Below are 17,009 nucleotides of genomic sequence, written 5' to 3'. Positions count from 1 at the left end.
ACTTTTAATAATGATAAGTTTAACGCGTGTTGCTGTTAAGGTTTACAGATGGCGCTGCCATTTCCGTAAAAAGGTGTTTTAAAAAAAAAACATGTTTTTTCTGTATATTTTATTTGTCACGCGCGTATAACAATGTATTTTGTCTACTTCCATATTGATTTAGTTGTTAGCATATTTGCCTACATGTTTTTCACTCTAAAACTTAATATTGCTTTGTACCTACTTCTGGTACTTGAAGTGCTGGAGTGATCACGTAACCTTCATAAAATAAACGATCAAAACTTGATGCAGTGTCTTATGCACCGTTGTGGAGTAGTAGCAGTGATATATCCAAATGCAATGATTTATTTGAATGCAATGATATATCCAAATTTTAAATCAATCGGTAAATAACTTTGAGATTTTTAACGAACGAACTTTTACATAATCGACGGGTATATGAAGAGATGTAGGAATGTGGAAGAAGCGAAAATTGTTTGCAAAGAGATATTGGTGTGGCGTTATATTCCCTCGGCCTACCCCGCCGGAAGCGGCGCGATGGTTATTTAAAAAAATAAAATATTATGTAAATAAACGTACAGTTACGTGTATGTATAAATACTCAAATACTGACAAATTAAACAATGTAAATGAATAAGTATAGAAACAGAAAAAAGCTACACAAACTTTTTCATTCCTCCTTTCGACTTTTGATAAATGACAGTCCTCAATCACGAGCCAATATATCTGACGGGAACACTATTGACCAATGAATATCCGATCTGACCAAACAACGAGACTTTATTGATGGCGGCTATTTTTCATACCCCGGCGAGATAAACGGATGCCGGGTGGCGTCATCCTTGAATTCCGGAAGTGGGCAGCCGGATGCGGAATAATCGTGGTGTATCGGTCAATTTGAAGGACATTTGTCACGGAGCTATCAGTAGCGATTGGAGTTTTATCGTGTGGGGTTGCTAGATTGTGCGTATATGTTACTGGTACGCATACATGTGAAGATTTATGATCAACTCTCATGTCCATCTGTGCGTACATACAAAGTCGATTTGTCAATCAAGTACTTAATTTATTGGAAAGTGATACATCAAATTTACCTGATTCATGACATACAACAAAGGATAATACTTTCTAAAATACATAATGACGAGAATGTTTATGTTTCAAATCTTTACGACAGTATTTTGATTTATTCATGAGTGGTATTTTTGAGTATGTATTTACTTGATTTTTGCTGTATATAATATATTTAATGACGTTATCTGTACGAAAATTTTTATTTAAACATTTATTTCAAATAAAATTTTACCCAAGAACGTAATTTACTGTTTGTATAAGAAATGTCCCCATGAATTTTGACATCCATAAAAATCATAATGGACTTTTTAGGATTTATGTATATAACCTAAATAAAAATTTAGGTTATAGTTAATAGACATCAGCTATTTCTCACAAGTTAAAAATACACACATATATATATATATATATATATATATATATATATATATATATATATATATATATATATATATATATATATATATATATATATATATATATTTGTAGTTTTATGACAAATTGTGGCAGACAAAAATTAAAATTAAATACGTAAATAATTATACAACTTGTCTTCAACATACATATAACTCTCTTGTATAAATGTTTCTATGTGATTGACTTTTTGTAAAAGAAATATCGTCATGAAATTGTATATTTGAATATATGTAATGTACTAAATATTAGATACTAGACATTGACATATACGAGTAAACAGTATACTCGTATAATACTGTATACCTACGTTAAAATCTAAAATTGATGTTTTTGATTGTTTGGAATAAAAACTGTCTTCAAACTAAACAAAATTTTCTCGTTTGCATGATATATCGCAATGTTTCAACGTTTACAATGTCAATATATTTCTTAATCCTGATTTTGGAGGAAAAGTAGAGTTTGTATTTTGGTGACCGTACTCGTAATTATATTTTTTTAAAGAAACGATTTGTAGTATAAATTATCATCGATATAACACTGACACGGGAAAAAGCACGATAATTTACGTAACGCCATGATAAATGTATTATGATAATTAAAATTTAACGCGTAGCTAAGGAGCCTCATGCTGGTAAGTACCTTCGTAAATTGTATTAATTGAGGTTCAGTAAGGGTTAGATCCTTACTGATCTGTCAAATCAGGCGCTGCATTGGGACTCCGACTGTCAGCCCAAGTCAACATCTCCAGCGTCCCTTCAGGTCCCGGAGTCCTCGTGTCCTTCGGCGCTAATTGACATCCGAGGGTGCCTATTTCTAGGAGAAATCTCCACCAAGGGCGGGGGTGGCATCGACCCGAGAGGCTGAATAAATTAGTTGCGGCGGGATATAAAATTTTGAATATGAATGGGAAATTTTGCATTTGTAATAAGCCGCATCTCCCCGGCGGAGAAGAAACAAAGCGCAGCTGACGAAGGAACATATGTAGATGAGCGAGAAGAGAGTCGTTCGCTGCATTAGAAGTGGGATTCTGCATTGAGGCCGAAATGAATTAAAGAGATTACTTGATCAGGTATATTCCTAATTGAATATTGGTTCGAGGGCGTTTGGAGTTTCATCTAAAAAATAGGGAAATCTAATGGACTACCTCTTGTGAAATGAAAAAAAGTTGTGACTGAAAAGAAATTTTTACATTATATAAAAACGTAACATGTTCCCAATGCAATGTATTTTAGTTCTTGAAGCTAAGGTACAAAAAAATATTTAGTTGGTTAAGCAATCAAAAGTGTACTTTTGAATCAAATGTCATTATCATAGAAAAAATATTCGTTTGTTTAAAATCTTTAATCCGCTAAAGCTATTCACCGATTGCTGTGAAATTTTGATACAACAATGCATTCAAATCCATGAGTGTTTTTTTATACATTACATATAAATAAATAAATATATAAATGTTCGTTTGTCCAAAATCTGTCAGACCATTTTTTAAAACTTAATGGCAGTACTAATCATTGCTCATGGCGGATAGCATGCTTCTTGACAGCTGCCTAAATATTGTATACACACTAACATTGTTAATTTAAACATATTAGAAATGTGTGTTTTATCTTTTCTGTCTTCTCCATTTACCAGACTGAACCAGGGCAACACGTGGCTTGGTACAGCTAGTTTCGCATATTTTTATAGGACGATAATATCTTTCAGTAAAACTTTATGGAAACGAATTAGATTGCAAAACCAAGCTACTCAATATGATTCAAAACAGAAATAAATTAGATACTTTGGTGATTTTATTAAATTCGTAATGTAATTTCTATCCGCTGGTAATAAAATAATGGCCAACCTCTGTCATTTATGCGTCTGGCTGTACTCCTTACCCCGGCGGTACGTGCCCCTAATGCAAATATTATTTTTATCTGCATTTCGGGGAACCAATTAAATATCCCTCCGTCGTGAAGCTTGTCTTATTGAAATAATAATGACCGATATTAGTCTGAAATTGTTATCGGTAAAATGTTCTATATAAAGCATTGAGAATCAGAATTGAATTCATTTCAGGTATTTTTACTATTAATTCTATTGGTTTCGTACATTTCAATTTCGGTGTTTCAAATTAGAGTTTTGTTTTTGTTGTTAAATGTATTTTTAAACTATCACTCTTCTTATCATTCATCATTCACTTTGTGTAATACTATGTACTTAAAAACACTACGTCATGACTCCCGGTTTCGTAATAATGATTCCTTCATCAGGTTAAATGTAGAAGTGTAGAATTTTAGATTAACTTACTATTACGTCACTTTTCCACAGAGTATGCAATATAAAAGGATATTTATTTGACCCCCGCTGGGAATCGAACCCGGGACCGGGACAGAATGGTTGCCGAGCGTGCTAACCATTACACACGGAAGCTGACAAATATGTGTAGTGTAAGTAATATTACTTAACCGTGTATATAATAATTTATCACTTTATGTATTTCATGACATATTTGGTATTGTACACAAGCATTTACTACGTTATGTGCCTTATTGAAATCGACGTAACGTGATCCCCCAAACAATGTTAACACAAGTGTTTTATTTCCGATTCCATACATTACGTCAACGCTCCCTTCAATCTATAATTCCCGATATATTAATATTCCCCGCGTGATGTTACTCCATTCCTGTCGACTTGTACTTATCTCGTTAGTTCCCGCACTATAATTTATAGTAAAAACGCTTTCCCATAGTCTCCGACCTTACATAATATACGTAATGATACCCATCAACTTTTTCTTTACTTGACATGTCTCGGGACGCCAGCTGGGACGCGTACTCACCACGGTATGGGGTGTAACATTCCTTGCAATCGAGCAATGATGATTTTTTTTTAAACTTTCATCTGAACGTTAATGAATAACTATAATTTGAATAAGAATATAACAATAAGGAGCTAGAAAATCTGTCTTCTGCTCACATCTCGTCGATCTTCTATTTTGCCTTTGATATTTAGTTGCAATCGCTCGTACTTCTCTCTTCTAAGCATATGCCCTAGACAGGACCCCTTCCGGACATTAATATCAGTCGGCAATGACAAGATTTTCTACTCTTGCTCTTTGAAATACATTCACGTTTCACGGTCCATGTAATGCGTAAAATTCTACAATGTAGCCACACTTGAATGTTTTTAATCGGTTCATAGAGCTGATCTTAAGGGTTTACAATTCAAATCCGAATTACTGAATGATTTATTCAATAAATACACTATGTTTTCTATGTTTTTGCATAACAAAAAAACGTTAAACGCCTTTGAACCCTATTTCCGATTGCATTTCATTATGTAATCAATATTCAAAGCAAAATTAAAAACTTTTGGGTCTACGAGATTAAGTTCCTCCAAGAAATTGAAGGAAAAAATACTTACGTCATTATAATATAACTCAAAGGGAAAAATCCTGGCCAACTTCGTCCTGGGGAACGAGGAATGCGAAACGGTCACACTTATTTATACTAAGCACGTTATAATGCAGAGCTTTTACGTATTTATTTACAAAGCGGCGCGGCGCGTTGACTTTCCAAAACTTTTAATGACAAGCTTTATATTTTTACATGAATGTTCTTGAGAACATTTTTTTTTTGTTTCTCGTTTACCATTAATTATACAAGACTGGGTAAATTTAAGAGGATTGGCCGATTCAAGTATCGGAGCTACTCCTTCTCAAATAATTTGAGCTCTTTTAAATGTTAAATACTCGTAACAAAGCAAAGAAAGTGAAAAGAAAATTTTCTTTAACAAATCAACATTGGAGCCGATTGCAACGAATTTCATGTAATAAGTGTATGTATAATATTTATGAGTAAATTTATTCGTCTATTTTTCACGCGACAAAAATTCATTGACGAAAAATGTGGGAGAATCGATTACGATACGTTATTTTAGTTTTTAAATTAAAATATGAATTCATTGCGTTAATGAATTAGGTGGATTGGTATGATTAAAAATTGTATCCGTTTTTGCAAAAAAAAAGGTAAAAAGGTTTTTTCGTATAAGAAGAAACAATAAATGAAAAGAAAATGCATATTCACGCAAGTGTGGAAAGAAATAAAAAAAAACCGCATTTATAAAAAAAGGAGAAACCCGCGAATATTCTATTTTTAAGGTTTGTATGAAATACACAATCATAAAACTTATGTCAAGTAAAGTAGCCCTTATCTTCGCCCAACGGTACATAGGGCACTCCATAAAATTGACGAAGGGTAAAATCAATCGTTTGATTTACAAATAGAAGGTGATCAGTCTTTTGCTTCAGGTACCAGTTCAGGGTAATATTAATAAATTATTAAATTGATTTTTTTTACTTATATTTGTTTTGAACCCCATGCAAATTGAGTTTAAGACCTCCAGCATGGTAGTCAAATGTACAAACCATTACGTTATGGAAGCATATAAACTATTATACAACCATATCATATCATATCATTTAAAAACATATCATATGTACAAACTTGACTAAATTTTAATTATTTCTTCGAAATATTTCGGAATTAGCGGAAAACGAGCCCAAAACGGTAATTTTTGAGTCAAGTTTCAATTCAACTACGCCACTGCGCATCATATACTAAAACAAAAATTATGAAAGTAGATACAAAAAAAGAATAAAGGTACCATTTTATATTGTAGGAAGTAAAAACATTATGTGAATATTTTTCGATGATACTCAACAATGATACTGTCAAATAAAAGATCATTTGTATTAGTTGTTTTATTAATTTATATGTTTTTTAATATCATATAACATAATGTTAATCTAAACTTTAGGGTATTTTATCTTAATCTAAAATTTTCTTCTTAAATGGCACATGTTGGGTGAAGGCTGATATGTTTCAAGTAGTTTGATCAATAACCGTTTACCCTAGGCATTTTATCCTCTCTGCCTACCACTGCGACAAAATACAAGGGTGACTCGAAACACAGATTATAATAAGTCAACTTTCGAACAGAAATCATAGACCCATGTCGCACGTTTCCGGCGCAAGGATTTTGAATAATTACGAGATTGAATTTACAAGGCTATTACCGTTGTTGGGGCGATATGACGTGCTAAAGACACGCGCCGCATATACTGTACATATAATTATGTTCAGATGAAAGAAGGCAGCACGTAGAGCGTATAAAAGCGAGGTAGTATTGATTAAACACCATCGTCTCGTGGCGTGACCGTGTCTGGTCGCGAGTCACGCGAGATGTGTCGTATCGTGCGAGGGGGTCTTATTGTCGAAATCCTAATACAGATTTTTATTTGAGCAGTTTAGTCCACATCAGAGCTTATTGTAATAGTAAATTAAATAAACTCAGTGTATTAACGTTTTTATTTTATGACAAGCCATTCCAGCTATTAATTTTAGTGGCTCAGTCTGGTTAATGGAAATAAGAGAAAAGTGAATGCACACATATCTAAATCAGTTGTGTTTGCGGATCTTATTAGGACACTCTTGTTTGTTTTTATTGATATATTTTCTCAGTTTTTATATTTTCTCATTTGTTTATTTAAATATGCTTCTTTCCTTATGTTTTCCTCATGTATTTCTTTTAAATATGCTTCTTTCCTTATGTTTTCCTCATGTATTTCTTTTAAATATGCTTCTTTCCTTATGTTTTCCTCATGTATTTCTTTTAAATATGCTTCTTATGCCTATTTATTATACCTGTTTATTGTATTTATATTTTGCCATGTATTAGTATTAGTATTAATTATTTAAAAAAATATTTTTTGTTACTTTATTATTTGTGTTCCAGTCTTGTTAATTTTAATCCCGTGTCCCAAAATGAGAAATAGAAATTACTCATCTTGAATATTATATGTATATATGACAAATGCGTGTAATATGTTTTGAAAAAGTAAAAAAAAAAAAAATAGATAGTTATCTGTACTTGGTCACGCTGTGACTGAGTCTGGTTAAATAGAGAAGTAATAAAAATGAAAGCACACAATTCTAATGTGTTTAATTTCACAATGCTCGTATGTAAATAATATTTTAGCAGCTATCAAGATAAATGCGGTCCGCTTTTAGCAGTGTTTAGTATTGCTAATCGCGGAAATACTAATTCAAGTGTTCTTTTTCATCTTTTTTCCTCTTATAGATACTCAGATTGGTCTGTTCCATTATCCGTCTCTTGTGGTGTGGACTGCCAGTTGTCACGTCATCCAGGTGGTCTTCTTCCGACTTAGCTCTCTTTAGGACCAATTTGAGCCAGGGTATTTTCTTGTATTCTATTGACATGGGTATTCCAGAATCGTCGTCGCTGTCTTCCCTATCTAACTTTATCCTCTGTACTTCACATATTCCGAACATCCGTGTTCCTCATTCGGTGTGTTATACAAATTATTATTAAGTATTATTATCGTGTTACCGGTTATGCATATCGATGTCCTTATTTAAGTTCTTAAAGGAGATTTGGTTTTCGTTGTGTCTGTTCTAGTCTCTTAACTATGTAGCAACATTTTTTTGGTAGAACTGCATTTTTTTAAATAAAACCAAGGTTTTTTTTACTAACTGAATCACTGGTAAAATAAAGTAAAAAATGAGAAAAAACAAAATGTTTTAAATTTTATTACATTAATAAAAAAGTTTCATCAGCTTTAAGATACTAAATTTTAAATATTGTAATTAAAACTGTTTATTGTCTTGTCATAAACGATATTATAATTTGTCACCTGCAAAGAAATAAACCTTAAAAATCGGGTGAATGTAATAACAAGGGTAATGCGTTGATGGCGTGATGATATTCATAATACCAAGAAGGTTCCACCATAACCATGGGGACACATAAACACCATTGTTTTTACCGATAATAAAGAAATTATATCACACGAACTGGTTTTAAATTACTGTGTTTGTGCAAAAATATTAGAAAATAAAACGAAAAAGAAATATCTTCCAATCGTTTTTTAATAAATGCTATTGGTTCGATAAGTCAAAATAATAAATATTTACTAAAAAACACTTTGGGGAAAGATAAACCTTTAAATGTTTTTAGAGTTTTGACTCATGTATAAAATTATAGTGTATCCCCATTTTGTTTTTTTTTTACATATCCCTTTAAAACGCTATCATACATCGATTTTTATTAAATTTTCCAAGAAATTTCAAAATCCACAACATTCACACATAATACACACATTTAACGCTCTTTCAATAGTGTAACTTTTGCAAAAATACGAGCTTTGAATTCCGAAACTATATTTTTTTGTTGTTATTTTACTATATGAAGTGATTTTCAGAAATCACATAACCAAAAAATGCACGTTGACAAACGTTAAAGAAATGGCGATTTTTTAAAAATGTATTCGATTCTAATAATGGAAAACAGTTAAAATACTTATTTGATTAAGTTTGCCATATAATTAAGAAAACATTACGTTCTTAATTATTCTTAATTTTTATTTTTGCAAAAAAAAATTGTTATGGTACACGTGTAGTATTGTTTGCATGCTGATATAATAATTGTTCAGACGAAGAGACAGGTAAGTCTCGATATCGGTAGACAAAAATCTCGATGGTTGGATACTAATATTTTAAGTAAAGTAAATGTTATAATTATTAAAAATAGTAAAAGTAGATAGATTTAATTTTAAATATATAATTTTGTGATAATTTATGTTGCAAGTTGAAAATTCTTTGAACCAAAGAGCACTTTGCGGAGACAGTGTTAGATCGGTGCAAAATATTCCTAGCAGCGCACACGGCTCGGGGTAACAGTTCCCATGGGGCAGCCCTGATTCATGTTGCCAGCCCTGTTTTTATAATGGTTTCTTGTGAAAATTCGACGATAGGGTGATGATAAATTTCGCGAATAGGCAAAAGGAACGTAATTTGGATCTTGAAACTATTGATATAGAAATATGTTAACCTCGTAAAAAAATATTGGACTTTTATTTTTATCGTAAGGTTATGTTTAAATATTATTCTTACCCTTGTGAAGCCACTTTCAGATTCCTTAATGAAGATTTCCACATCTGAAATGAGAAAAAGCACGTATTTAACAAATCGTTTATTTTATTTGAAAAATAAAGTGGAATGAATATACATAAATATGTATGTATATATATATATATATATATATATATATATATATATATATATATATATATATATATATATATATATATAAATATTTATATTTATATATATATATATATATATATATATATATATATATATATATATATGTATATATATATATATATATATATATTATATATATATATATATAAATATATATATATATATATATATATATATATATATATATATATATATATTTATATATATATATATATATATATATATATATATATATATATATATATATATATATATATATATATATATATATATTTATAAATATATATATATTTATATATATATATATATAAATATATATATATATATATATTTATATATATATATATATATATATAATATATATATATATATATATATATATATATATATATATATATATATATATATATATATATATATATATATATATATATATATATATATATATATGTAATAAAATAACTAGGTACCTACCTATACATTTTATTAAGTACTTACAAAAAGTACCTACATATTATAAAACAGTTCTACCACAGATGTCGCATGCGTCGCACAGAATTAAACAAAAGAGATCCGATAGGAAAAAATAACTGTCAGAATCAGATAGATATAAAAATTATTGTAAAGATTAATAAAGAATAAACTTTTATTGTCGTTTCTTTAATTACAAAGCAACACATTGTTTATTTTATTATTATACACCCACTTTACATATTATTTACACTTAATTTTCAAAAGGAAAATATTACCACGTTATAAAACGACAATTTTGTTAATATGGAAATGGATTATGAAACATTAGATGTATTAAAACAATTACTACAATATGTTCGGAGTGAGAGAGAAAAATTAGAAGATGATCAAAGAAAACGATTAAAAGATAATCAAAGAAGACGTGGAAATCTAAGAACTAGTGATAAAATTAAAGATAAAAGTCCATGTAAGATTTGTGAAAATTTAAATAAGGGAACTCGATATCACTCTGAAGCAACGTGCTGGTTTAAAACAAAGGAGGATGATAAGATTAATAATAAAAATGAAGATTTACAAATTACACAGAAACAGTGCTTGAAGAATGAAAATAAAAATAATGTGGAAAAAATTTCTACAAAATATAAAATAAAATATACTCCAGGAAAGAAGAATTTCGAAGCAGATTGTGTGGGCAGGAATCCAGTATTAGAATCGAAGGAAAATGCAAATGAACAATTAAAAGTTGTAAATTTGGTTAAATTAGAAGATATTTCAAAAGATCAGAATAAAAATGAAGACATACAAATAACACAGAAACAGTGCTTGAAAAATGAAAATAAAAATAAAGTAGAAAAAACTTCTACGAAAGATAAAATAAAATATTCTCCAGGAAAGAAGAATTTAGAAGTAGATTGTCTAAGCAGGAATCCAGTTTTAGAATCGAATGAAAATGCAGATGAACAATTAAAAGTTGTACATTTGGTTATATTAGAAGATACTTTAAGAGATCTGAATAAAAATGAAGGAATTCAAAAGAAAAAAACAAATGGATTGAAAAAAACTGTGTCTACTTTAAAATGGTCAAGAAAAAAAAAAAACTACAAAAAAGAAAGAAAGAAAAAAGAAGAAAAAAAAAAGAAAGAAAAAAAAAAAAAACTTTATCATATCACTAAACTTATACCAGTCCCTTCACTTCAAGGAGATGATCCGGAGGACGAGTGAAAATTTTACTATGAATTTTCTTCCCCAAGGGGGGAGATGTAATAAAATAACTAGGTACCTACCTATACATTTTATTAAGTACTTACAAAAAGTACCTACATATTATAAAACAGTTCTACCACAGATGTCGCATGCGTCGCACAGAATTAAACAAAAGAGATCCGATAGGAAAAAATAACTGTCAGAATCAGATAGATATAAAAATTATTGTAAAGATTAATTAAGAATAAACTTTTGTCGTTTCTTTAATTACAAAGCAACACATTGTTTATTTTATTATTATACACCCACTTTACATATTATTTACACTTAATTTTCAAAAGGAAAATATTACCACGTTATATATATATAAATATATATATATATATATATATATATATATATATATATATATATATATATATATATATATATATATATATATATATATATATATATATATATATATATATATATATATATATATATATATATATATATATATATATATATATATATATATATATATATATATATATATATATATATATATATATATATATATATATATATATATATATATATATAAACATTACATGTTTTTACCGATTTCATGAGTCACATTTTGTCAACTTTATTTTTTTAATCAAAGGATACAACCTTTATTTTTAACCATTTTACAAATATTTGTCTTCTTTAGGGACACAAAACACTTAAAATTTGAATAAAAAATGGATAGGTATTACTTAAAAATGACTGCCGAATCAAATTATGATATTATTCGTTTTATTAGTGCAAATGCAAAAAGGCAGAGTTAAAATTTTTAGTGTATTGAATTTATGAGTGCTTTATTATTTTAATTTAAATATAAATTAATACGGATTTCACTGGCTACTGTCCTTGGTAGGAAATTTACTTTTCGAAGGGTAAGTGTGGGTAAGGGGGGGGGGGTGGAGGGCAGATGGGGAAGTAATGCAACATCCTTTAGAAGGCTAATAAAAGTGATTAGCTGTACGGTGGAACAGGCTATACTGTAAGCTTAGTACCAATTACGTGGAGCAACGTTGCAAAACGAAGGCAAAATGAATCTCTCTCAAGAAAAGGGAGAAGTATCTTTATATCTGCTGTTAAACTGTCGTACAGGCTACAGTCCCTTTCGATGTTGAATTGATAAAGGGGTTTTAGGCTTGGTGATTTGAAAACGAAGCGCTAAATTTGTTTATTTAAAGGATTCCGTCGAATGCCTACAATCCGACCACCAGATACCGGAAATTTTCTAATTTATCTCATATTGAAGGGAGGCAGAAATCAATAGTAATTCATCGGGAAAATGTTTTAGTAAAAGGTTCATTGTTTGAACTAGATTATTCGAGCTTGTACATATTGAGAACGTTTTTCTTAGCTTTTGGACTTTAATTAAAAATAAAGGAGAGCAATTAAAATTTACACACACACACTCATATATATATATATAAATATATATATATATATATATATATATATATATATATATATATATATATATATATATATATATATATATATATATATATATATATATATATATATATATATATATATATATATATTTACAAATATATATATATATATATATATATATATATATATATATATATATATATACATATATATATATATATATAAAAATATATATAAACATATAGAAATACGTACTTGCATCAAGGAACTAATCACCTTACTAGGAAAACAGTATGCGTAGTATTTTGATAATATGCACATATGTGTTAGACCTGTTTTTGAAATTGAGGATTTCGTTTTAATGTATTACATTGTTTAATCCATTTTTCAGATATTGGATGCTCATTGTACTGGCATATTACTGTCATTTATAGTCACGATTTGAATCGTATTAAAATGCAATTGATAATTTAAGTGAATTTTTAAAATGGCACAAAATTTTGATTCAAAGAAATGACTAAAACACATACTAAAAAACAAACAAGAATGCAGAAATGAGCGAAACTCGAAACTGTATTACAAATTGTAAAGTAATCATTTCTATCATTTCTATGTCTGCCTCCGTGGTGTAATGGTTAGCGTGTTAAGCTACCGTGCTGGAGGTCCCGGGTTCGATTCCCAAGGGTGGGAGAAAATAAATATTAAGGATATACTGAAATATTTATTTAATATTACCCTGGACTGGCCCCTGAAGCGCAGGAGTGATCACCCTGTCTTCATGTAAGTAACGATTAAGATAACACTGTGTTAACACGATGCAATGCCTTATGCACCATTGGGTGTGGATGAGAGTTTGAAGAAACATTTCTATTGTATTCAATTTCACAGTTCTTGTGGGTATATAATACTTCAAAAACTGTCAAGAAAGAGGTTGTCCGCCATGAGCAATGTTGATAATTGTGTGTGTGTATGTGTTGCTGTTACGTTTGCTGATGGCGTCAATGTGAGGCATTAAAAAAACAGTAAATTACCTGTTGTATTTGAAAATCCAATGTTTTACCGACATATCTTGGTGGAACTGCATTTTATATAATAAAATAACAACTATGTAATTTTTTCCACGTTAATTTTATTTGACCAGCAACTGGGTTTCATCGTAACCGACATCATCAGACCAGCCGAAGACAAAACCTGGTTGGAAAAATTACATAGTTGTTATTTTATTATATAGAATCCAATGTTGTGTTAAATTTTCAAATAACAGGTGAATTAATTTGGGAAAGTAAGATTATTAACAAACTAATTTTTATTTATGTTGATTAAAATTCCAATATGCTTCTTTGAGTATCATTTTATTTATCAATTATTCAGCAATTTTGCAATCTGTGCTCGGATGTTAAATAAGGCATATTAAAAGCGGTGGAAAATGGCGATAAAAATCAGCTGCATCATGACTGTCATTCAGCCCCAATATTTTTAATTCTAAAAGAAAAAAAAAACGAGGGAATGTAATGAAAAGTTTTGAATGCAAACGCCCGTCTATGTAAGTTCCTCCATTTCCCCTCCCAGCCCCTTGCGTCTCCTCTGGTCCATGAATTAGCAAAAGAAAACAGACGGATTTTATAGCGATAATGTCAAAAATAATTAATTATCATCGATCGGCTGACGAGGGAGGATCCAAGAGGGTGATTTAAGAACAGAGAGTTAAATTGGGGGTCTGAAGGACCGTGGCGGAGAAGACAGATATTTGCAATTACCGACGCGAGAGTAATTTTTCATTTTTTTTAAAATGAAATATTAAAAATACATAAATAATTAATCTAACTTTTTCCTCATTTACAATGATAACTGAACCATTCTATAAAGATGTAGTGGACAGATTTATAAACATGTTTCTTAATATAAAATCAAACTAATTAGTCTCCAGGATAATAGTTTCGTTCTAGGATAACGATAACGATATATTAAAGTACGTAATAATTGACGATTTCACATTAGTACAATTTTAAAAAATCTATAGGAAATTGGAAGTTGTGAATTATGACTGAATGCACAAGACATTCCATTCAATACGAAAAAGGACCCAAAATAATTTAAAGTCCCATACAAAACAATAAAACAACAAAATATTTGACACAATCAATAATCGTACATATTTTCCTAAATTAATTTGGCAGTCACTTTGTGGACATATCTATCCATTTTGAATTCCAGTTTAACTTGTTTAATACCATCTTTTTTTATAATCTATTATGACACGTGTTTTAATACATTCTGCATCATTTTTAAACGTATATACAGTGTTTGAAAATGATGCGGAATGCATCAAAACACATGCCACAATAGATTTTAGGAAATAGTGGTATTTAGCAAGTAATACATTTATTTAAAAAAAACAACGCACCTTTCTTTAAATTATGTAGACATTTTTTGTCGTTGAATAATTGGGAATTTTCAGTGAAATTATAAATTTGCTTTATATTCACGGCAAAAATGAAAAAAACCTATGGTGAAATTAATATATTCGTTAAATTTACCAATGAAAACGTGCAAATTTATGGGTACATATTTTTAAAGCTAATATGTTGAAAGAACTCTGAGAATGCAGCGCGTGCCGAGAGCTATAATGATTATTAAAACAAAACAGGATACTTTAGTATGCGAAATATTTTAGCCAATTAGTTAAGGTTCTACCTACGAAGAATTTCTTATATTAAGAACCTTCGAATTATTGGTAAGCGCTGACGCATAAAGATGTGTGTTTATGTGGTGGGGTGTGTAGCCAACATTGTTGGCTAGGAACGTTTTCCAATAAAGTCCTGCCAGGGGTTGGCGGTTGTGGAGAAGGGTGAGAAGGAGAAGAGTGCAAAGGGAGGGACGGAGAGTATTTCTTCATTCATTAGCTGTTCAGGTGCACACAACGCGTAATTATATTAAAAATAACTTATTATTCACGGGAAATTATTTCGTTATGCTAAATTTTCATCGAGGGTTTATGTGGCGCATTTTTAAAATATCAGAAAATTAAAACGTTGGTCAAAAATAAAATTATTATTTAAAAAATATAAAAAAAAAACAAGTGTATAATACCACTTACAAACATTTATTTGTTTAGTATCTAATATGCTTGACATTGTTTTGCTATTTACCTGTCGATGAAAATAACTCTAGTTTTCGAAACTAGTCATGCGTAATAAAGTAAAACTCAAAAAGTGTTTTTATACTAGTGTTAAATAAAAAAATTAATATACCATTCCACAAAGTGAATGCCGAATCAATAAATAATATTATTTAAATGGTTTGATTAGATGATTTGTCAGTCAAATAGTGTTATTAAAAATATCCATTTTTTATTTATTTTATATTGATCTTTTACTTGGTACCACTGCTTATTTATTAAAATCTTTTGTGCCACGTGTTTCGATTAAACACCTTATGTAAGATATTAATTTGTTTCATTTTACCATAGAAATGTGTCTTTAGGTCGTTCAATAAGCGATAATGAAAATATACATGTTTGTTGATGTTTAAAAATGTAAAATTATAATGAATAATTTATAAGTATTTGAAGTTCAAACGTGGATTTAAAATAAATAAATAAAAATAACTGATTAGTTTGCGATCCCTCCGCCCTCACTTTAGTGGCGGCAAGTTTAAAATTAACACCATTGACTTCAACTCAAACATTTTATATTAAGCAGAGCCAGAGAGGCAGTAATTAGTAACGCTTCACTTTTATTTGTTGACGTTTATTATTCGTTGATTTGAATTCTCGTCAGGACCCCCGAGGAGGGCGGTAGGGAAGGTTTTACGATGAGAACACGTCACTAACCTCAATGGGACAATTTCGGGTACATAGAAATCAAATCGTCCCGTTCTGGCAAGTCACCGAATGCAAACTTTTAGTTGTGAGTTAAATGTACACATGGATTCCAGAAAATAAAATATTCTGGCTGAAGTTACTTAACTCTACAATACTGCGAATTTCAAGTGGATATTTTTCTCCGTAGGCTAAATAATCCAGTTTCTGATATAATAAATCATATAAATATTATAAACCAATCAAGTGGATAATAAATCATGCTTTGAATTATACTAAAAATAATACATTTTTGAATTCTGCAAGGTACATGCCAGCTTAATATTTTTCTTTTTTTTTGCCATCTCAAAAAAGATAAAGAAGAATATGGAAGTCTGGGTATGTACAGCACTTATGACTTATTACCTAGTTATGTGATCACTTTACACTTGTGTAACATTCACCATTCTACCCATGATTGACAACCACACTACTCA

General features: G+C 29.7%; 1 protein-coding gene across 1 annotated transcript in view; it reads right to left on the bottom strand.

Annotated features, from left to right (window-relative positions):
- Positions 1 to 17,009, bottom strand: part of LOC148311257 (uncharacterized) — a 366,876-nt gene that overhangs the window by 19,860 nt on the left and 330,007 nt on the right. The window contains exon 4 of the mRNA XM_088256891.1: positions 9,447 to 9,490. Coding sequence (XP_088113017.1) covers positions 9,447 to 9,490 — 44 coding nt within the window. The remainder of the gene's footprint in view (positions 1 to 9,446; positions 9,491 to 17,009) is intronic.

This window comes from Brachycentrus maculatus, unplaced genomic scaffold, assembly GCF_059751285.1.
Source record: "Brachycentrus maculatus isolate JH-2025_06_01 unplaced genomic scaffold, ASM5975128v1 h1tg000069l, whole genome shotgun sequence".
In the NCBI taxonomy this organism is placed as follows: domain Eukaryota; kingdom Metazoa; phylum Arthropoda; class Insecta; order Trichoptera; family Brachycentridae; genus Brachycentrus; species Brachycentrus maculatus.
Note: the sequence above shows the minus strand (reverse complement) of the source record. Positions and strands in the feature narration are given on the sequence as shown.